This window comes from Dermacentor variabilis, chromosome 7 (assembly GCF_050947875.1).
Source record: "Dermacentor variabilis isolate Ectoservices chromosome 7, ASM5094787v1, whole genome shotgun sequence".
Lineage (NCBI taxonomy): Eukaryota > Metazoa > Arthropoda > Arachnida > Ixodida > Ixodidae > Dermacentor > Dermacentor variabilis.
The window spans coordinates 138153712-138177993 of NC_134574.1; the positions used below are offsets into that span (position 1 = coordinate 138153712).

At 48.0% G+C, this 24282-nt stretch overlaps 1 protein-coding gene across 1 annotated transcript in view; it reads right to left on the minus strand.

Annotated features, from left to right (window-relative positions):
- Positions 1-24282, minus strand: part of LOC142587983 (uncharacterized) — a 456185-nt gene that overhangs the window by 34524 nt on the left and 397379 nt on the right. Inside the window, exons 9-11 of the mRNA XM_075699392.1 lie at positions 13602-13760; positions 11794-11880; positions 9966-10107 (exon numbers count right to left, since the gene is read on the minus strand). Coding sequence (XP_075555507.1) covers positions 9966-10107; positions 11794-11880; positions 13602-13760 — 388 coding nt within the window. The remainder of the gene's footprint in view (positions 1-9965; positions 10108-11793; positions 11881-13601; positions 13761-24282) is intronic.

Here is a 24282-nt window from a genome sequence, read left to right on the forward strand (position 1 = left end):
TCTTTCACCTACTCCGCTCCGTCGAGGCGCGCTCGTGATGCGGTGTCGCAGCCAATGGGGAATATACCTGCCGTTTCGTTGCCACAGATGAAATACGCCGGCCTTTTGGTTCAGTGGGCCACTTGACGTTTTCGCATCAATATGTACGGCTAAGAAACGACGAGCGCTAAACCCCGAGGAAGGGGCACAGAAAGCTAAGATTGAATATGTAACTACAGTAGAGGTTGCGGACAAACCTTACTAATTGTCCAACGCCTTAATCCATCGACGAAGGACGCCGTCCCTGCCGCCAATCAACGCATCCTGCAGTGCTATCGAGTTGAAGTTGCGAATCCTTTTCAACAATGGTCGCAGCACCGGTTCTGAGCTGTTGTCCTCTTTGTCAACGGAGCGCGGATGCCGCAATGCATATCCGGCGGCTACAAGAATATCCCTTTCGAGCAGGCAACGTTGTCTTTTTGAGGGGAGCACGTGTTTTTAAAAAATTCGCAGTTCCGCCCTGAAGGCGAAGTAGCGATAGCGGTAGAAAATTAGCAGATAGCTGTACGAAGTAAGGATAGTAGTGTTATCGGCCGTATAGACTTGTAAACATTCGCTTACTCACTAAATTAACAATGATAGAATGTGTAAGCGTGGCTCAACAATGACGTAGAAAGAAAACGACACATAGAGACAGCGCTGTCCTTGTGTGTCTGCTTCTTTCTACGTCCTTGTTCAGTCGCGCTTACTCATTCTATCATGCATTCAAACCAACTAGCCCGCTAAGGTGTTTTAACTAAATAAACCAGCACGGTGACACTCGCGCACAGGTAAACATGAACACATCTCGCTCGATGAGCGCGGAAACTCGCTGTTTCAGCGATCATCATTTACTATGGTTTGCCACCAGGGCACACCACGGTATGCATTCTTCTGTGATTCTCTTCCCGATTTAGCGCCAGACAATAACTATTTATTTATTTTTACAACAGCAATAACAACCGTGCATGTACTTATACAAAAATACTCATCAGGTATTTATCGAAATAAAAATGTTGCATTGTGACAAAGTGTTACGCCCTTGATAGTAATGCTACCAGTGTCATCTGCTATGACGCCTGCTCGCTACAAACGCAAGACTTTTCTCGCAGACGACAGGCACTTGCGAACTCTCTCGCTCTTTCGAAAGGCTGCGTCAGCTGTCACGATTGCTGAACGCCTTCAAGTACTTTTAAGCACATCTGCTGCAGTGCTAGCTAGGACGCTTGTGGCCTCCTACGAGTATGCTTCATTATATTTTATATTGACCTACCGCTTCCGAAGCGTTACGGCGTGGCTTTGCACTTAATCATCTTGTGACACTAGACTACAGCCAGGAAGCAGCAACTTTTCCTACTACAAGTAAGTTTGTGTTCTCAAAGTCCTAAAACACGCATTTCAACGAGCTCATAAGCGAGCAATGCATAATGAAGCCCTCAATAAAGTTTGATTGTCAAGCCACTAGAAGTACAACTGTCAATTTCTTGTATCAGTAGTGCCTTCTTTTTCCTATTCTGAAATTTCATAAAGCACGTAACGCTACAGTGCCTACCAAACACACCTGACAAGCCAAAGTGCAAACGGTCAAAGCATGTTCCTTCGAGGTTTACGATGACGTCGCTTTCTCGTCAGGGCTTCGACACCACACCGCGACACAAACATCGTCCCAGCCGCTGGTCCAGCGCGCTATCGCCACTTCGAGCAACAGAACAAAGGCCGAGAGCTTTGCATTTCACGGTCCCACTGCAGGTTATCGCAATTGCGCCTGAAGCGAAACCCAAAAATACTTGTAGACTAGCTTGCCAGTAAACAGAATGCCAATCCGTAACCTGTACTTCCCATCATTCCCATGATGGTTGAACGATCGCAGCGCCAGATTTCCCTCTTGTTATACTAACATGAAACTCTATGCAGGTATAATTTCAAAGGAATTCCATACTGGTACAGTACGGTATGCGTAAAAGCACACCATATGTAGTAGCTAATGCTTGTTATTCTGCAGGACCGCCCTACTTGTTCAAGGAAGCTGTGAGTTTTTATCATTATATTTGCTTGGAAAATTAAGCATTGTCACAGTGTGCAATATAAGAGGAAGAACTTCTGCACTGGCGTATGCCTTTTAATTAGATTTTGCTATTAGACATAACCGACAGCCATATTTTGTTTCATACTTAGCAGGTAACGCTGCTGGCGCCACGAAAGTTTAGAGCGGTCTCGGGGGTGTAACACTGCGCGCGTTTGGAAGTGAACTGGCCTTTTGAATTGCATCATCTTCGATAGAATAGCTTCTCGACACATCATAAGCATAGCGAACGAAGTGAACTTCAGGTTGGATTACGCATTGTTTGTGTGCCCACAGCTAGCGGTATGCAATGCACTATGTTTTGGTAGCGGATGTTGGCGGTTTGTTGTGGAAGTTAGGCCACGAGGACGGTCGCGAAAACGTACAAACATGCCACCAAGGAGGTTATACAAAGCTTCTGGAGTGGCAGTCCCTGCAGCCGTCTTACTGGAGCGAGTCAAGCCGCGGCGGTCACATTGATAGCGGCGAAAGAGGTCGTGTCTACAGCCCAGGCGGCCACGGAATACGCAAAAGATTCGGGTGCATTTGCAGTCCCGCGATCGAAACTTGAGATGAAACATCTTTAACACGTATAACAGTTCACAATTGTGTGCTGTTGTCGAAAACAAAAAAATGCTGCATCCAGCTGTCGCCGCGCGTTTCGAGAGAAGCAACCGGTGGGACGTTCCACGAATTGCACTTCTTCGCTGCGTTAAATTACGAGCAGTCTCTCGTGTGATGTGACTGCGTAATACTCACCACTGGCATCTTCAGCAACCTTTGCTAAAGACCTAATACACTTTCCAGCAGCAGCTCTTAAGTATACGGCCTGGCGACTGTCTCCATTTTATTGGTTTGTTGCATATATGGCTGTGGACATGTGGAGAAACTGCACTTTGTCTTTTTTTTTAAATCTGCTGCCGGTAGTTCCAAAAAGGCCGCCGACGCAATTGTAGACGTTATTATATTCGCAACGCTCCATGAAGAGCTCTTTCATTTTTGTTACAAGCATGCCAAGCTGGTCTTCTCAAGAAAGGCAGTGCAAATCATGCATTCAGTGTCCTGAAACACTTGCTGTTTATACAGGGGGAACTTTTAAAAAAATATCATAATGCAGATAACGTATTTCTAGTTCTTAAGCAGGATCATTCAGGGAGGCAGACTTCACTTGCACTAGAAATGGAAAGGCCCATTTAAATAATTAGCACAAACCAACTAATTAACTTCTTAATTGATTACCTTACAGGCACATAACGCAGTTTACGATTTGTAGCCAGTGATGCGGCAAGACGTATCCAATACACAATAAATTTCCTGAATGACACCAGTTTGAAGATATGTGCCAAGTCACCATAAAAATGCACTGTTGTTCCACTTACTTTTTAAACAAAACGCTCTTTTACGCGTTGAAGAACAAAAGTAACTGGAACGTCCACTTATTTCGTCCCATGTCTCCAGGAATAATATCTGGAAATGTGCCGTCCTGGACGTTAATTTAAAGTGGATACGCCTTGTAAACCCACCAGCTACAATTCGTAAATTGCAACATGTGCCATAAAAACAGAATCAAGAAATTAATTAGTTAGTTATTGATAATTTGTCGACTATGGGCTTATATTTATCTTGCTAGCAATGTCCGCCTTATCGACAATTCCAACTCAAGGAAATGAATTATGTTATATACAACAGGCGATATTGAAAAACTCCGCAGAACTTGACAATGCAAACCCTGTATACTAAATTCAGAGGTTATGTCACCTAACTTCACTGTGGACGGTCTCTTATAATGTATACGCCTTTGAAGAAACTGATGCCATTCATTCATCGCGTCGAGAACATTTTTTGACGTAATGTATGCATTGCACTGGCCAAGTTGGAAGTATACTCATACAACACAAACATGACATTCACCAATGCTACACAAATGTAGGAACAGCAGAAAACGCATTTCGTGAACTTACTCGAACTTTTCAAAATGTACATTGGTTCGCTACAAGCTCAGTTTATGACTTATGTTCTGCGTCAATCGACGCTTAAATAATAAAAGCCTCTAAAGGAGTGCTATTGACAACGCGCTCAATTAGCTTTCTAAGTGACGTGTATGCGAAACATTATATATAGCACTCTGCAATCTTAGTAACTGATGTCGAGCACATCCGCTCTTGTGTTCAAGCCATGATACATCGTAATGTTTTGCCGAATTTGTGAACGAACGGGAATCCAGTGAGACACGCAGTCGCGTACACAAGGGAAGGAGCGGACTGGATTTCCGTTTTAATTCCCTTTATTTTCCAAGATATACTTATGGCTGGATGGGCGCTGAACTTGCAACCCTTCCGTTTTTTTTTTCGTCATCAGTCGAGCGCTTCCCTTTCTTTGGCACGTGTCTCACTGGTTTCCCCATTGCAAACGCATGCATTGCGCTATGCACCTCACAACCCGAGCCAGCTGCTGCGCTGCATAGCACCGCACGCAGTGACATGCCAGCGACTATACTTGAAGAGTAAATTTCATATGTGTACGTACGAGTACTTTCATAACTGTTCCCAACTGAAGCGAACGTACGTACAACATCCGGTCGCGAGCAAAAAAATACGAGAGCTTATGTTACAGCCGGAACGTCATACCGGGGGCGCCTACTTTGCGTGTTGTTGCTTACACGTTTTTATTCACATTTTCGCCCTTAAAGGGCTGCGGTGAATTGGCTTGGGAAGTGGCGGGAGTTAGAAGATAAGGGAAACAGTGATGAGGGGGACTTCATTATCTACATCATGGCGTCTGATGCTTTCGCTGGTACGCTCGGGATGGAGAAGCCTGGTCCCAGTGGCTGGAGCGGTGCGACCGCGGCCTGCCAATGGCGAATTCGGCAAATCGCGCCGGTGTGCTCTGGGTCGCCCCAACGGGCCCTTTTCATCCAATCATCGTCGCCCCAGGGCGTCCTGGGACAGTAGAGCGCTCCGGTGCCATTTGCCAAATTCGTCATAAGTTGCCGTGAGGCTCTCGGAGAGCATGCCACAGTCAGTTAAACACTGTTCCGAATGCGTAGGATCAAAGAGCAAGACGAAGACCTTCCATGCTGTGCTACGGCGGCTACGCCGGTTCGAGCTTTTCCTTTATTTTTTTTTGCCTCTAGCAAGATGGCGGCGACCGGCTTCACTCTATGAGAGCCACCTCCACTTCAGTAGTCGAAGTATATGACCCCTTCGAATGCCACTCCGCTCGTCGTTCGTGGGTGAGAAGCTCAGTTTTTCTAAACTGCATCTTTGACGGGACAATAGTGTCATATGTTGCCAACCATGAATAAACCTTGCTCCTTATTGCGCGGTATACGTTCCGATTTCTTGCCTTCGCAGTGTGTTCTGGCCACGAATGCAGCTGGGCATGAAAAGTTGTTATAGCCTTCGCACCGTTGCCTTTGCTAAGGGTGAAACAAAGTACGGAACCTTGGTGTCTGCACCCGAAATCAACGCATGCTGAAAGGCTTCATATTCAGACCCACGTGACCGGGCTGGTTGGTAATTCATTGTAAGCAACAGCGCACTAACGGACAGCCGACAGAAAACAAAAATAGAAAGAAAGAATAGATGGACACAGGAACCATTACCCAGGGAGTATCAGTGGCGCTCGCAATGTATGAAACAGACCTTCCTTTCAGCCTGCAGGCATAAATATGACCGCGAGAAATATGTAAGTGAAACAATGTGCGCTAATAGCTTTAAAGCCCCTGCACGCTAGTATAGTGAAATACTTCGACTGAAATTTCTGCATTCATTATTGAATTGCGATCTTTCTTTAGATACGATCCCGAATATCATTCCATCGGCATCCCGACATACCTGGTATTAGCCGCGCTCTCTCACCCTTAACTAATCATTTTGCCAGGAGCTAACCTTCGTGTTTTGCTCATTTCCAAGAACCGTCGAAGAATGGAATGACCTTCATTCTGGCACTATCCTCTGAATGACACGAAATATACGCGTACAACGGTTGGTTCATAAGTCAAGTTCATCTATATTCGAAAACTCCACGTCCCAGACGCCGAGTTGGCTGCAGCTTTTACAGTAATGTGTACTAGGCGTGTAGGCGAACCTGAAGGGACACTAGAGGGAAACGCTGACTCAGCTTAGAGCGATAGAGAATTCTTTATGAATTCGATTTTCGTTAATTTCGCTCCGAGAGGTTGGTTACTAGTAGTGAACACGAAGACAAAACTTGTATTCTTATCGGTGCCACAGCTTTCCCTACGCTCCCACTGTCGCAAGGTACTCCGGTAGTAATAGCTTTTGGTGGGCCGAAGGGCAACTGTCGTAAGGAGCATGTTGTGTTTGTACCAAGACAAACCCACCCGTCCATCGAAATCAAAAGAAATGGGTGCGAAGATTAAAAGATTCTACAACAGCAGCAAGGTTGAATAAACGAACCTCCCTCCTTCACCTTTCCCCAAATTCCCCGCAAAGAATCCTCAGGAAATGTCCACAATGGCTATTCCCCCGGTATTTCCTCTCAACAAAAGCGGCGAGGAGCAACGTCATCATGGTGCCGGCAGGCCCATCACACATGCTCTCTCAACGTGGTCATCGGCTACATCTATCGCCTTTGGTATTGGTGGTGCACGCGTGCTTTGGAACCCACCCGTGGAAGAGCTAGACAGAGCCACTCATGATCCTGACGGCGGACCGGACGTTTCCGCGACATTAGTTGGCGTCCGTCTGCTTCAAACAATATAAGCGTGCGTGCAGATGCAGGCGACAGTAATAGGAACGCGTGACCTGCGCCTTGAAACCATCGGAGTTGCTCTCTGACACACACACACACACACACACACACACACACACACACACACACACACACACACGCACACACACACACACACACACACACACACACACACACACACACACACACACACACACACACGCACACACGCACACACACACGCACACACGCACACACGCACACACGCACACACACGCACACACACGCACACACACACACACACACACACACACGCACACGCACACGCACACGCACACACACACGCACACACACACACACACACACACACACACACACACACACACACACACACACACACACACACACACACACGCACGCATTGAAGCACGCATGCAGTTCGGCCGCAGCTCTCTTGTTCGAATTGCTTTTGTTCGCACCTGTATTTGTAGATGCACATTTACATAAACGAACAAAAAAGAGTATCACTGCATTCGGCGAGGAGCAATGTAACCCACGGTAAATTTCGAACGCAGTCGCTGGTGAGGTATAGTTTGACATCTACCTATTATTTATGGAAACTATTGTTATAATATTGTCCCGAAAAACAAAAACCGAGCTGAATCCTTCTTCCGGCACCAGGTAACGTTAGCTTCATCAAACAACCATCTATTATACAGCGTAAAACTCACCTCAAAAGCCAGACAAGTGATTTGCTCCGATACAGAGCCTTTTTATAACGTGCTCGAACAGGGAAAGAAATGGCTATCGTATTAAAAGTTCGATTTCACTGTTTTGAAAACAAGAGGTCCGAGGATAATTAATGAGCCCCCCCCCCCCGCTTTCTCCCACCGGCTGGCTGTTAAAGCTCGCGCCGCTAGCTGTCACGTGTCGCGAACCGTGGTTTTCTGACACCTCGCGCACCGGGAAACCGCGCACGCGCATTAGGAAAACAATTAGGAAAAAAAGAAAGAAAGGAGAGAGAGTGAGAAAGGGGAATGACACCCAATCATGCCGTTACGATGCAGCCTCTCGCAGAACACTTCTCGGAAGAAAAAAAAAATACCTCCTTTCTATCCGAGTTCCAGAATCCGTAGTTTCATTCCGATTTTTTTTTCTCTTCTCAGCATCCTGCCTGAGTTCGAAGCCCATTGCGCACTTTATTCTCTACCCTTTCCTCCCAAATTCGACCTTCTCTTCCTTTCTTTCTTTCCCCACTTTATTTTGCACCGCTCTCATTTGTCACGTGTCTCGGTGAAAAATTGTCGGCAGGGAATTGGGCAAACAGACACTGGCGGCTCGTCAGAAGCCGGCTAGGGGGGGGGGGGGAAGGGTTGGAGGGCAGGCGAGGTGAGGTAAAGAGACGAGTTCGAAACCAAGAAAGACTAGACACACAAAGAAAAATATGAAAGCGAGAGAACAAGCCAGAAACCGTGAAGACAGTGCAGCCCAGCTACTATTTTCATGGCAGCAGCGAACGATGTAGTACACACCGCGTAGGACACACTACAAAAAAAAAAAAAGTGGTGGCAGAGTGAAACAGCTTAGAGAAGAATGAGAGAGAGAGAGAGAGACTAAAACAGACAAAAACAAAAGAGAGAGACGCGAAGCAAGAGGTTCGCTTCGCGGTCTGCGAAGATTCAAGAAGCGTGAGGGACAAGCAATTTGTCACCGACCGCAATATTCTTCGACGCGCTTGGGAAGCTCTTCCCGGGAGCCGCGCACTAAAGCCCTTTCTTTTTATTTGTCCCGAGCTTCACTTTCCGCCCCCTCCGACACACTCCCTCCATTAATTGCAGATTTCTCCGCCCGGGCGGCGCCACGATCGCGTTAATTGCTGGCCTGCGCTCGCACTTCGGACACTGACTTCTGGAAAGGAGCAGAAGGCGAGAGTGCTATACACGGGCGCGTGGTGGCGCTGCAGTAGTGCCACCGTCGTCTGCTCGCGAGTGAAGCGGCAGACGGGAATGGGGAGAGGAGATTGGGGAAGTCGGGCGCGGGGATGCAGAGGGCTGTTCGGAATACCCGTTTTTAAACGACCCGCGATTAATTATTTAATTACCGTGAGCGGCCCAACGAGGCGAAAGCGAGCGAGCCTGCGGTGACCGCCGGCCGCCTTGGCGGGTACTCGGGCGCCAATGGGAGAGCTAGGAGCTCGTTACGATGACGACGACGTGGCAGCAATGACTTCCGGTCGACTGGCTTCCGCCTTACGCGTTACGGCCTGTGCGTAAAGCGCCGCCGCGTTGTCCAGCGAGCCGTCCCTGGTGGGACGTCGCGGTACGTGTCGGGCTCCGTAAAAGCGGGGCAGCCGGAAGTAAGGAACCCCACGGATGGGTTGTTTGGGGGCATGTGTGCGTCCGTTTGGCCGAGGAAATTACGCCGTTGCCGGGCCCGGCCGGTAGAAAATGCGCACGCTTTTCGGGCTGGTTATACGACCCTCATCGCGGTGAAGCGAAGCTGACGGCTTGTCGGGATACGCCCAGCAACCGCCTGTGATTTAGGTATATAAACTGGCGCCAGGCAAACATGCATAACAACGGAAGGACTGCAATATGATGTGTGACAGTGATTTTTTTGGTGGATGATATGAGCAAATAGCCCATACGGTATTGACCTATAGAACATAATAGGTGGCGGTGGTTTTACCTTAGCTTTACTTATCTGATGAAAGCACATAGTAGTATATCTTACAAATGTTGAAACAATACACAGTATTTGATAGTTGAGCCCCCTTTTGTCTTGGCAACTAGTTTCTCCGGTGATTGAGTTTCAAATAACACCCGGATATACATAAGTGCTACATCGGCTGGCAGAGAAAAGAATAATCGATGCATTGTTTTACGCTGAAACAGGTTCCGGCAGCATCTGAAATCTAAGTGAATGTTTTTTTTTTCGCTTCGCAACTTCGGCCTTCACGCAGGTCGCAGCAGTATGGTGTGTAACGACATCTTATAGTTGGTCAAGCCATGCGCTACCGTCCAGCTCTTCTCACCGCGGGTATTATTTGCAACTCTAGCGAGAATGTGGAATTCGAACGTGCGACGCCGTTTACTGGAGAAAAAGAAAGTAACAACCTGGAATAACTGCGGTTGCTACCAGCCGATCACTGCAAGGACTGGCCGGCTATGGATTGATCTAGACTACAAACCGGAAGGGCAGCCTCTTCTGGGCGTTGAACAGAGCCAAGATGACGTTTCCCAGAGCGGAGAGGCTGAGAGGACCGCCAGCCTTGGTTCCTCGTTCGCAGCTGCCCAGGTCGAACAGGTGCAACCGGCTGCGTCCTCCGGCCACTGGGACAATGAAAAAGTGGCGCAAGGGAACGGCGTAACCAGAGTCAGTGGGTGTGTGCTATATTTGTTACCGACATTAAAAAGAAAGAAGGAGTTAGGGAGATTTGTGTGCACGAATGCGGATCCAGCGACTCCTCGCTTCACGAAACGTTAGTGCTTTTTTTTTTTTACAGAAATGCTCCTACGCATCCGTATACCTAACTCTAATACTCTTTCCCACGTAACGTATCGATACGAAACGCTGAACACTTAATATACTGTACGTACTAACATACATACGTATACTGCGCACGTAAGCAAGATGCAGTTCTGCACGTGACAGTCCATAAACAACCCGACAGTACAACTTTCTAACACGTCGTGAAGTGCGCATGCGCGTAGCCACACCGAGAAATGTAGTACAGGGAAATTACCGCCAGGTTTGCGTGAAATACGAGCAATTAGTACGTTTCAGCAAATATCCTCCTCTCTCCTCGTTTATTCTAACCTGCTGTGACATCTTTCCTATCCCGCTATTCCTAAGCGCCGCCACTAAACTAACGGTGGCGAGGTTTCCTCGTTCGTCGAATGGCGCGACACCTAGCGGGCCCTGCGCGACTCATAGGCGATGACGTCTTCGGCTCCCGAGATATCCGATGCGGAGCAACGCTTTGGGTCGACGATTTCGGGGGTGTTTTCAGGGGTTCGACTTCTCTGGGGAGATAAAATTTATTTGCTTTCTTTCTTTTGATATTGGAGCGCGCGCGCAAGCGCGCGTTTTACTGCAGGCTCAAATAAGCGGTTTACCAATCCAATCCAATCCTCACCACACGTCCGTTTAATATACGCGCAGTCACGTTCCAAATACTAGCTGACGCGGCTTGGCCAGTTACATATTCGTCGAAAAATGTCTCTTGAGGCTACAGCGCGGTCAATTGCTAATGGGAACACGAAAGTGCTGGGCATAACTACCCGTTCTTCGCCCCTCTGCGGGCCTGCGCGATGCGTCTAAGAAACCGCAGCTGAAGGGTTCACAATGTGTGGAAAACGCGTTTGCATGTTTAGTGTAAGTATATATATATATATATATATATATATGAGAAGAAAGGGGGTTAACTGAGGGGCCCGATTTTTATTAGTCATATCATAAGAAGCCAACAAACACTGACACCAAAAACAACATAGGGGAAATTACTTGTGCTTAATAAATTAAATAAAGAAACGATAAATTAAGGGAAGTTAAAGCGGATGAAAAAACAACTTGCCACAGGTGGGAACGGAACCCACGACCTTCGCATTTATATATATATATATATATATATATATATATATATATATATATATATATATATATATATATATATATATGCGTACTCTTGTTGGTAGTTAGGGAAAGGAAATAAATACTTCTTTCCGAGACGTTGCTGTTGATTTTGTTACCTTGTACAACACTGCAATGCCTCATTGAAGTTTTTTTTTTTCATCTTGTCAGTGACACAATGTTAAGATAAAACGATTGTTGCTCACGCGTGCCTAGTCTGGTGGTGAGAAGCACCATTAGTCACTTGTGGCTTTGTTTTTTGTTTTTTTTTTGTCTGCTGGCGGGCTTTCATGAAAGTTCTCGCTGAATTCGAAACGGTTGTGAGAGATGAAAAGCGAAAGCGAAACCGAAATAAGCTGAAAGTGAGGAGGCCGTGGTGGACTCACCTCCTCCTCTCCCACTCTTGTCCACCCGGTACTGGTAGACGTGTAGCGTGAACAGGAAGTGACGGTTCCGGCTCTCGGACTCGTACCCTGAATGAGGCCACAAGCACAGAAAATGACGACACGCGGCTAAAGAGTATACGCAAACACGCAGATTGAGTCTGGATCTCTTTAACCCAATAAATTATATCTTCAACGTAATATATCTTGTTTAAAGTGAGACTAAAGGGAAATATCAAGTTAAACTAAAGTGATTGATTAGTGCTCGAGAATCTCTAAGGCGTCAATATTACCGCGAACAGAACCTCAATAATCGAGAAATTGAGGTAAATGCAGGACATGGTTAGAGACTTCCCCGGGACATTGAAGTACTTGCCCGATGATGAAAGCACTCCTCAGTTAAATTCTGGCCCTAGTACTCAACCCCTCATTGCAAAAACAAAACATCCTTGTATAGTATTATAAGATGGCATAAAATGCTACTTGTCCAGCTTTATTTTATTTTTAGAAAACAGAACTCACTGAAGTTACCTTTGACAATGATGCGGGCGGCCGAAATGTTTCGTTTTCGCTTGACTCTGCGCCGTCCACGCTTTCGCGTTTCATTAGTTTCATTATCGTGCGTCGCTGGTTTTGCTGACTCGCGAAACTAGCACAAACTGCCAGTAGCAGAGACTTCAACTTCCATGTGATGTCGCGAGATGCCCGAACGGTCCACGCCACTTTAACAAAAAGCAGCTGCAGTGGCGAATCCACCGCTCTGTCTTGGCTCGGTACCGCCCTCTGTCGGACACCGTTTTACTCACCGACGGCAGCAAAGGGCGGTGACGTCGTTTGCAACGTCACCACTCCCCCAGTTGGATGGCGGGCGATTTAAATTTCGAAAAAGGTGTTCGGGCCTTTCAGAAGGAATCTTCTCGTAAACTAAGTCTTTTCTCGGCACGAAACAAGCGTTACGAGTTTTGTAGAATGGTATTTAAACAGTCTACGCCGACTCAGTATTTGCCTTTAGTGCCCATTTAAGGGAGTCCTCATTGGCTAGTTTCTGACACCCAGTATTAAACCGACACGCTTTCATGCTCTAGTTCCCAAATTTAATTGATATCCTTGACGGTCCTGATAAGGTTTCTGTGCGTTGCCCTGCAATATTATTGTATGATACATTAATTTGAGTTCGTGGTCAGTATCTCTATCTTCGATAGAGGGACCCTTCTTGCAACCTTGTTCTGAGGTCCCATCTTTATACGTCAGTTTGTACTTTATTTGAGACCGTCCCCATTGCTCGTCGGCCCACAAAGCTGGGAAGGCACTTTTGTCTATTTGAGGACGCCTGGCCTACGTGAACGCCTTTGACTTGCTGTGGCTACGAGTGCGTGCGCGAGCTGCCCGCGAGTACCCCCATCCTCTCTCTATCTCATATTTCTATTCCCTCTTTCCCTTCCCCCAGAGTAGGGTAGCCAACCAGACGATATTTCTGCTTAACGTCCCTGCCTCCTTTCTTTATTTCCTCCTCCTCCTCGCACTCTATTTGGCACTATTGAACTGATCGTCTGAACCATTGAGGGAGTCCGGATCGAATAGGTGAGTCCGCAGAACTGATTTATTTTACTTGCACCTTGCTGCATATCGTATAATGTCTGTGATATTTTTCTCTCGTAATTTTTTTTATTGCCACGCTAAGCAGTGTGTTACACGCAGGGAGGTGTTTTGATAGCTTATAAGGCACTTGGTTGCATTTACGTCAATCCCTCCGACAACGGTATGTCGTTGTTGTTAACATATATGCTTGCACTGTACTCAGAATGGCTCACTCTGATTGGCTGCCGCCGCAGCGGCCACGGCGGCGTCCAATAGGAAGGCCGCCTTCTCGGCCGTGGGGGCACGCAGCTCGCTGTAGTTCATCAGCTTGGTGCCCAGGATGGGGTCGTCCCGGAGGTACAGGCCCGGTGCCGTGCCGGAACCCTCGGTACCTGCGTCACAGAGAACCCGCGAGGCGACGCGTAAGAACCCTCTACAGACAAGTTCGTCGCCAAGTTTCAAAGTTCTGCGGCGGAGAAAATGATGAGTAGTTCGTCCGCCGCTGTTAACCTATAATCCCCGAGTGTCGCACCTTGGAGTCGTCTGCTTTAAAGAAGGCGGCTGCTAATGCTGCTGTATACCTGTTTCATAGGAACGCGGTTAGCCTCTGGATATCAGCCGCTGGCTGAGAAATAGTAAACGCTCACCACTCGCTTTTAGTGCTAGAACCCATGGGCAAGCCTGGATCGAGACGTACGTTTAGCCGTAAAGTTGTTCCAACAGCTGGTCACGCCACGCAGAAACTGGCATAGCCAGCGTGCGACACAGCAACCTCCGCAATCTCCGGCCCGATCCCTTGCTCCAAGCTTAACATCTTGGAGGCCCGTAGCTGTCTTTATGGAATTAGTCGCAAGATAACGCTGCCAGCGCTGCTGCTGGTGTTCGCGCCTCCGATATTCCTTGCTTTTTATTACTTCAAGGGAGGCCCTGACTCTATCATTGAGGTCAAAGTAGCGGGCGCTTGATTTATTGAAAAAAAAAAGTTAGATCATCCGTTAACACATTGCAGTTTACCGAACGCCCGAACAGCGTATTGCGCTTACAGTCGTAGCAGCGCTGGTAGCACAGTTTCGTAATGCCTTCTTCAACCACGACGTGTTAGGTTCACTGCGCTTTGTCACAGTTCATCGTTGCATAAAAGGAAAAAAAAAATCAAGGCCGTTCCGCCCGGCCACGCTGGATGACGAGCGGAGCTGTAAACGTCGCGGCAAGAAAACTTGTGGTAAATACTTTATTGCATCGCTCATTGTCGCTTAGTAAGGACGGTCGCAATGGCTTTGTGGTCGCTATGCTATACACTGATCTGCATACTCGCAGCTGCAAAGACGTTCTTTGATAATGTCAGGCCGATGCACGTACGCCGCTGGGTGGTCGGTTGGGCCGGATCGGCGTGGCATCGCAAGCGATGCCACGAAACAACAACTGCGACGCGAAACGCGTAAACCGCTCTCTCTTCGGTCCCGAAACGTCCACATTGAAAATACCGACAGCGATAACAGAGGTGGTGTCAACGCAACTAACCCACGCAACGTGAGTAGCCGCGAACCTCACGGGGCTATGAGGCATTTTATGTTTTGCTTGCTCGCGGGGGTATGAGCCATTGCTTACGGGGGTATGAGCCATTGATGACAGTTTTCGACATGCTGTTCTGTATGTTGTATGCGTGATTAGAACGAATGTAAGCACTGTTCGCTTCACTTTGCTGAGTGCTTGTAGCCTCTGCCTTAAGGGGCTAGGAGCCATTAAATTTTTTTGCTTGCTTACGGGGGTATGAGTCATTGGTGAAGATAGTTTTTGTGTCCGAACACGAAAATGCGATGGTACCCTAGCCATATACAGCTCCGCTGTAAAAGAAATCCACTTTACGCCAATGATTGTTGCTGGCAACAGCGCTGCACCAGCAAATAGACAGAACATGGGCGTTGCAAATATAGTTGTGCGTGCTCTAGTTTACGTCGGAGTCACAAGATGGAGCCACCAGCGCTGCTTCTGCACACGCTTGCGTCTCCGGTGTCGCGGTGTTCTGTAAAATGCAATGCGTTTAGGAACAAGCTGGAGTTGGCTATGATCAACTTTAGCGGAGGGCGTTACACAGCGTCATTGATTCGAACGAATACTGACCGCGGACCAAATATAAAGTTCACCGAGCACGACCACTAAACGCGTCCAGAAGACACGACGACGACGTAACAATGAAAACAAGTTCGGGCCACTGAAACTCCGCGGGGTCAAGGACCTGTCTTTCTGCCTTTCTGTCCTCTTCCTCCCAAAGAGCTAATAGAGCGCGGGTTCGCGGGCTGGGACAACAGAAAGAGTCGGCGCTTGCGGGGCAAGGCGAAGCACCGGAACGCAACAATAGGCGGTTAAGACGGGGTGGCGCTATAGAGGAGAAGCGGGGAAGGGTTGTGTTTCGCAGGCGAAGGAGGGAAGTGGGGGAGGGGTTGCCACGTAGAACTAGGCCGGAGGGGAATGGACGCTAGATCCGCTCCCGGCATCTTCCGGAACAACCGAGCCATTTCCCGCGCAAGTCTCCCGGAATCCTCAGTCGCCTCCCTGCCTTTTGCCCCAAAACCAGTGGCGCAGGCACGCTCTATTCCTCCTTTTCGTCTTTCCGTCCGCCGCTCCTAAGGCTTATTTATGCGCGGATCCAAGGCGGAGTTCGATCAGCAATCGAACCGCTCGCCATCGCCGTGCGAAGAGGAACGAAGCACCGTAGCATCGCAGGGCCGTCGACGTGCATGTGCATATGCCGTTGGCCGCGAATGCACCGCATACTGTGCCCAACACGCCTTCTCCATAAGTGCGCTATTGGCAATATTGCACCATGCCTTTCATGTCGACTCCGCGTCGACAGTTCTCTCTCTTTCCACTCTCCGTCCCCTTATCCTCATTGTAGGGTTCCTTCCTCTTCTTGCCTTCTCTCTCTGTCTCTCCCGAGTCTGTAGGGTGACGTCGAAAGACGGGAAAAGGCCAACTGACTTTGTAATCGGCTTCCGCGTGCATTGACCTTCCTTTCGCACTTCAGACGCGGTTCGATTCGGCGCCATTGTTTCCGCGCCGCTTGCGCGTCAGTTAGGAGTTAGAATCCTTGCGATTCTCGAGATTTATCGAGAGAAAGCCTTTCCTGCGGCAGAGCTAATGCTTCCGGATGGGCTCGCAGAGCCGTATTATGAAGGAAAGTGCCCTGGCTTTCCGGTCGTCGTCGAAGCCTAGCAGTCGGAAGGATTCCGAGCTGCTCAAGACGTAGTTATTTGCGTGAAACATAGACGGTTATGACGTAATTAGGGGACATGACTCTACAATGAGCCTTCATTCTATGTACAGAAACGTGAAACGTTGCCAGATGATTAAAAAAAAAAGACCCAGCGGCCGATCACCATAATAGCCTCCTCTTGATGCCCTTTTCCTGGCGCACTTGGTGCCTACTACCTTGAGAAGGACACTTGTTATGAAGAAAACTAAGATTATCTGAGCCAGACACGGCTAAGCTCATGTCAAGTCTAGCTGGCTTATCTCAAACGCAGCGCACCTAAGCTAAACCAAGTTAGGAATAATAATATTTGGGGTTTTACGCGCCGAAAGCACTTTCTGATTATGAGGCACGCCGTAGTGGAGGACTCCGGAAATTTTGACTACCTGGGGTTCTTTAACGTGCACCTAAATCTAAGCACACGGGTGCTTTCGCATTTCGCCCCCATCGAAATGCGGCCACCGTGGCCGGGATTCGATCCCGCGACCTCGTGCTCAGCAGCCCAACACCATAGCCACTGAGCAACCACGGCGGGTGCCCCAAGTTAGGAACAGCTAAGCGCCTTGTATTACGCGTAACTGGTTTTGCAGTCTTATCACAACCTAACTAGCAACGACGTCGCTGCGCCGCACTCGTCGCAGCTGGTCACACCCGTTCTAACGAGTTATACGACAAAGTGCAAAGAAAGAAAGACACTAGTTTCCTCCCTACAGCTGCTATCGACAGGCGCACAAATAGACGTACGTAAGTATTACTCTTGGTGTCAGGTGCAGCCTACATGTGCTGTTTTAGATAAGAGCTCGCGTAACTACAAGTCATGTCGCAACGTCACATCTTTACTTGATATGAGAGGAACCTTCGTACAGCCCACAATTTTCTTTCAGAACACCATCCGTCCGTCCGTCCGTCCGTCCGTACGGACGGACGGATCCATCCATCCATCCATCCATCCGTCCAATTATCCATCCATGCATCCGTCCATCCGTCCGTCCGTCCGTCCGTCCGTCCGTCCATCCATCCATCCATCCATCCATCCATCCATCCATCCATCCATCCATCCAATTGGCTACAGCCGCTTGTAATCGCATCATCTAATCTAATGATAAACCAATCGCAGTAGTTCGCCATAAACTCAATATTTCGTTGCAACCTGATACGTTATATTAAGTTATCCGATGCAGTAGATACGTTGCGCAAGGTCGGCAAAGAGCAGCGGCGCTTGAAAAAGGAAAGAAACATCGAACATCGCACAGCTCCGATACAGATGCTTTTAATTAGGCGTACGCACTGCCGAGTTTGGACATTTTGGGCGAGATGGCAATTTGCAGATAAAAAAGAACGAGTGCATAAAACATGCAAGGAGTCATTCATACTCGCTCGATAAAACAAACATAAAGGACTGGCGTGGAAAGCACATAAAACTAAACTTCAGCGAACGATTTCGTATCGGAGCACGTGTCAGAGCTCATAAGATAATTAGAAGGCGGTAATGAAGAAGAAATAAACAAAAAACGAGTAAGAAAAGAAACACCATACCATTACATTTACGGAATACGGTCCCGGCATTCGTAGCTGGAAAGCTGCTGCGATGCCTGAATAGACGCAGCAGCGGGTCCACTGAACATTATTAGGCAACAGTATTCCAAACCAAACGCCAGCGTATTTGATATTTCACAGAAAAAAAAAAATGCTCAGACGTCGCTTTCACTTCACATTTCTTCTAAATTTGTTTTCTTTTTGTCCTCTGATGACGCAACAAAAGTTGCGACGTCCTTTATTTTGCCACGTGGCTTAGCCTGACCTTTCCCAGAGCTATAGCATATAGCGCGATATAGTTGCCGTGTACTCACGTTGACCCACGCAGTTTCGGCCGGCGTTGAGGCGTATCCGACCGTGAAATGTTGAGACATATCGCGAAGAGTGCGAGGCGATTTGGGTGTAGTGGGAACGGCAAAAAAAAAAAAAAAAATTGCGAGGGACGTTGCCACCCTGCTGTGATCGGCTATCTGGCTACAAATGTTGGCCGGCTACAAGCACTGTGGCTCGAATCTAACTGCGCGAGCTGCAGGTCAGCAAAAAAGAAATGTTTTCTCGCGCGTGGGAAAGCAGTGGCGTTTGTAACAAACGCAACCACGACTGAACACCATCGCGAGTTCGGCCCACATTGCTGCGCGTCGTTATCGTGAGAGTCTCAGTGGGAATTGCAAGAAAGAGAGCAAGAAAGTCGAACCTTACGAGCTGTCACTGGGAACGGGGGTTATTTCGCAAGCCCCCCAAGAAACACGACGAAGTTGCAGTTTCGCAACAGCCAATGATGGCAGTTTAGAGAGCCATTTTTTCCTTACTTTTATCTTTACTTTACTTTTGTGCCCTTCCCCTTCTTCGCTCTCCTCAATCTATCGTGCAAAGCTCCTGCCATTTGTTGAATTTCCATACGTATAGCTTGTACTCCTGCAGTACGACGCGGCTCTGTCGTAGCTTTTGAAATCTAACCAGCGTAACGTAGTTTGCAAAGGCGACGGCTGCGGTAAATTGGCTTAGGAAAGGAAAACGCGAATCGGGCTACAATGTGTCGGGAGGTAAAAAAAGAACGGTGCAGTATTGGGGAAACAAGAGCTCAAGCCTGGAGCCTCGTTGTGGCGTGGCATACTGCTCGACAGTCTATATAGACTGTATTACACACAACTATTTAAAAATAGCATATTGAAAACGTGAAGGCGTTGCGGCCGTATAAATATTGAGTTTGTATACTGAGGGGCGAAATTTCTGCTTGTGTGTGTGTGTGGACGCCACATTTACGAAGATAAGTTTAAACGGTCCAAACACATTTCACAGGCGTCTCGCAATATCGTGGGTCGACAAACTTCGGAACGGAATTCGCGCCGGAATGCTGCAGACAAATGTGGACCAAATGTGTGCGGCGCTGCAAGATCGTGAGTTTTCGTTCGAGTTCGCTGTTTCACCTCCTCTTGGCTTTGTGAAGACTGTGTAACCTTCTAACTCTCTAGGCGGAAGCTATTGTTTCTCAGAATTCAGAGTTGTACAATTGAATTTAGTCAATGCATTCGTTATCCGTAGAGATCAAGTACACACCTTCCTGCTGGCTCATAGAATTGCCTTTTTGACCGCTTGAAGTCTCTAGACGGTCTACATGAAGTTGTCGTGAAGTCGGTCTTTTTTTTTCTAGTCTAACCGTAGTCCGTATAAGACTGACGAACCGGCTGTTTGCAGAGAGCCCATAAAGTTTCGTCAGCGGCGGGCGCGAGGTCAAATCTATAGGTACACAGGTCGCACGCCTACAAACATTCCACAAGCATGCAGCGAAGTACGCGTAGGCGTAGCAATGAAGGGACGGACGAAAATTCGACCCACCGGACAACAACACCGGAAATGAAGTTGCGCTCCCTGACTTTGTCGTCTTAGACTCGATCAGTGACGGAACCTCACATTCAACATACAGGGAAACGCGCAAACAATCTATGGGCTGTGCGTCCTTATATATCTGTAAGAACGCAGCCCGGCGAACGAGGCCCATACCCCCCCCATAATACGTCACTCGCAACATCAACTGCTGTCTATGTTCACGGTATGCCTGCAGCCCGTGGGTATAGGTCAGGGCAAAACGAACAGAGACGCGTCACAGTCTGCAGACGCTACGTCGGAGACGTTGGCAAGTCACGCGTCACAGTTTACCCGAGGAAAGAAAGTTCTGCGTTCGGCCTTTTCGTAAAAGTCGGCCCCAGCTGGCGCAGATCAAGTTGCGAGAATACTGTACGGTATTGCCGAGATCGGGTTCGAAATCACAGCGCTTGTTGCCGAACCGCTATACGCCGACGGCGGAGGGCAAAACCAAAACGAGGTTCTTAAACGAAATGAGAAAGCGTATCGCAAGGTCTCTTCGTGGCCTGCAACTGTGTATCCAATGTGTCCGATACGGCAGTGCGATTCTTCGTCGAAAATCCGTCCTCTGGAACGGAACCAGATTTCAATACAAGCGCGCTCTTCAACTCAAGGGGCAATCGTCTTTCGGGAAAGTACAGGTCCTTAGTGTCACCTATCTCGGTTGTCAGAATCGCTGACGCCGATTGTTTACAGCATTGAGATAAGGCTGAGCGAGCGGCCCTTAAAATCGTCTAGGTTTTCGGTGGAGGGGAGCAGAGTACGTCGTTATCTCGACGAAAGCAACGGGCATTTTGAACAGCGGTGCTGTAGCTAGCACCACTAAAATCTCAGCGGTTGCAACCATCTCAGTGGTGGGTGCCATACAAACTTCGCCATTGCAACTGGAGTTTGGAAAGAACGCAAAAACGGGTCCAGACAGGTTTCGCAATAAGATGTGTGCTGTGGCAACCTACCCGCTGTGTCGCGCTATACGGCTAAACCATAGTTTTCAGTTTCTGCTGGTCCAAGTTCGAAATACGAATGACCGGCTAGCTGTAACTTTATAGCCCACTAAAAAAACAAGAACAAAAAAAAAACCCTGCAAGGAGAGGCAGAAAAAACAATACGACGAGCTCCGGTGGTCAAAATGACGTCGTGTCATTTATAGTTTGCGCTTGAAACGAATTCTTGTGCCAGATGGCGCCACCCCCACTGAATTTTGAAACTGAGTGTCGGCGTTGTGAATTTCATCACCGCTGCAAATGCGTGTCTGAATTGAAAACACAGTCATTCGGGATCTCCGTATCTTTTTCTTCTCGCTTATCGTCTTTCTGCTTCCCAGGACCGGGCCTTATCGCTCTCCCCCAGTCGTCTGGCTTGCGCTCATTCTAGGTGGTCACTAGGATTGGTCATGTACCAAAAAAACCAGAGCTTAGATCTGACGGCTGTACAGCACTTTCTGTCCAACAGTGAAGCGATAAATTTCTTGTGAACGGTATTTTATTGTGAATGTTTATATTTTGTCTACGTTTTCATAGGCTGTCCACGCTTCTGTTGCTCTGGTTTGTCGTATAACCCCCTTTTCCCCCTCCATGATTAAAAATTAAATTATGGGGTTTTACGTGCCAATACCACTTTCTGATTATGAAGCACGCCGTAGTGGGGGACTCCGGAAATTTTGACCACCTGGGATTCTTTAACGTGCACCTAAATATAAGTACACGGGTGTTTTCGCCCCCATCGAAATGCGGCCGCCGTGGCCGGGATTCGATCCCGCGAGCTCGTGCTCAGCAGCCCAGCACCATAGCCACTGAGCTACCACGGCGGGTCCCCTCCATGATCTACGCACTTACTCTGTTAGTGCTTCGCCGTGATGCTTTAAACTTTTGACAGTGTCTAGTATGTTCACCATCTTTTTCTCCTTTATTGATTTTCCTATCGGTAATTGTGGGATAGCCGGCCTTGATCCCTGGCCAAATTCTTCATACTTTAAGTCTAATCAATCATGTGAAAGAAAGATCGGCAGGTCTTGAGCTTGCACTGCTAAGCCAGGGAGTGTGCGCTTCCGTGCCGTGCTCGAACTAAGAAATCTGGCTCCAAAACAAAGCACATTCCCGCTAACGCTATCGGTGATATTTGACCGCTTCTAGGTCGCTTGAATTGGGCTGAGCCACTTGCGTTTCTCGAAATTGCGAATAACGTTGCCTGGAACGCGCGGCCTTCACCACTGGTCAGTCGCTTTATGCTGTCACAAGAAGTTAAAAAATAGGCTTGTTCTGCAATTGTGTTAATGCGCCAAGAACTCCGCCAGTGTTCGACAGCGCTTTTGATTTCTTGGAACACATGCTCAGTCGGCGTAGCTTCAGCTTGCCAACGTTTCGCATCTGAACAAACGCGGAAGAGATAAGTAGAAAAACCAGTCAGATTTGACTCTCATTGGTCTAGTTTGTCTTATCTTGCTGTTGTAAATAAGACGTTTATGTTTTTTTTTTTTTCACCTTCAGCTTGGACTAACGCGGATGAGAATCTGGATGCTTTTTTTCAGGCGTGCTCTTTGTCTATAGCTGGTCCTTCATAGCCACAAAAAAAAATGTTTTACGCGAGTATATAAAGAAATAGGTTGTGCCGAAATCCAAGCCCAAGCGACAGCTCTCTCTGGATATCAGAGACGCATCCCGAACGCTATGCCTTTGCTGAATGCGTGCGCCGGAAGCAATGGAGAAGACCGATAGGCGCCATAGAATATGCCATGCTTAGAACACCGACTATTTTCTAACTAAAATTGCTGCATTTCGAGCACAAGTTCTCCCAATGACCGCTCGATTTTCTTATGAATTCTTTCTGGTGGCATTCTTATTTCTATGCCACAGCTATTACGCGGAAACCGTAGGCGTGCTCACACCTATGGCGTCGCAGCAGTCGTGATGCTGTGACGGTATCGACGGCGCGTGCGCTGTCCCCCACTTGGGTAGGTCACCGGGTGCTATGAATAGACGTGCAGTGCGTTTGAAACAACAACAACAACAACAACAACAACAACAACAACAACAACAACAACAACAACAACAACAACAACAACAACAACAACAACAACAACAACAACAACAACAACAACAACAACAACAACAACAACAACAACAACAACAACAACAACAACAACGACGACGAGGGTCACGTGGACGTGCCGTCATGCTCCGCTCCACCGGCTCTGCATGTGGAGCCGAGTGCTGCGCACGAGTGCTGAGCGCGCAACCACTAGCGCTCCTGCTGTGTGCGCAACACACCGTGATGCGTACACTGGCGTGAGCCGAAAGGGTAAGTAAAAGTCTACAGGCCACGAGCAAACGCCGGCTTTTCATTCGGTCTGGAGTCGTACACACTGTCGAAGGGGCGAGGCCCGCGCAACGCCGCTGGTAGCGGCTCTTCGTGGCGGCGGCATCGTGAGATGCCTGGCAGAGCGGCCAGGGCGCTGTTTCTGATGCGCAGCCGAAGTTACTTCGCGTGCTGCGTCGACACCACGTATTTTTCTGTTCTTTTTTTGTTCAACACCGCCCAAGGAGCTTCAGCACAACGTCAAAGCCTTGCAATCGCTTCGAGCACTTCTCAAAGGGGAAGTCTATTGCATACCGTAACATATTTACAGTTCGCGTGCTCTTAATTGACTGCGACGTTTCACCCGTGCTATTAAATTACAGCCAAACACAGCGTTTAACAATCGTGCGGCGTCCGTAGCACTCTCTTCCCAAGTAACTGCGTTTAGAACAATTTAATTTCGGCAAAATACGATGCGGGCACTGTGAGACGCGATGACGGCACAGTCCACTACCAGGGCGATAACTTATACAAAGGACTGAGCACTATAGACTCGTCATATTTTCATATAAGCGTCCGAGTCCAAACGATCTCACTCAATTACTAATCATCATCATCATCATCATCATCATCATCATCATCATCATCATCATCATCATCATCATCATCATCATCATCATCATCATCATCTTTCATGTCCACTGCAGGACGAAGGGGATCTCCAAATAACCCTGTTCTGCGCTAACTGAGTCCAACCATAGCGCCTACAAATTTCTTAATTTCACCGCCTAACCTAGTTTTCTGCCGTCCTCGACTGCGCTTACCTTCTCTTGCCCCCCTTTGTGTAACACTAATAATCCACCGCTTAACCACGCTACGCATTACATGGCCTCTCAGCTCCATTTTTTCTATTAATGTGAACTAGAATATCGGCTGTCCTCGTTTGCTCTCTGATTCACACCGCTCTCTTC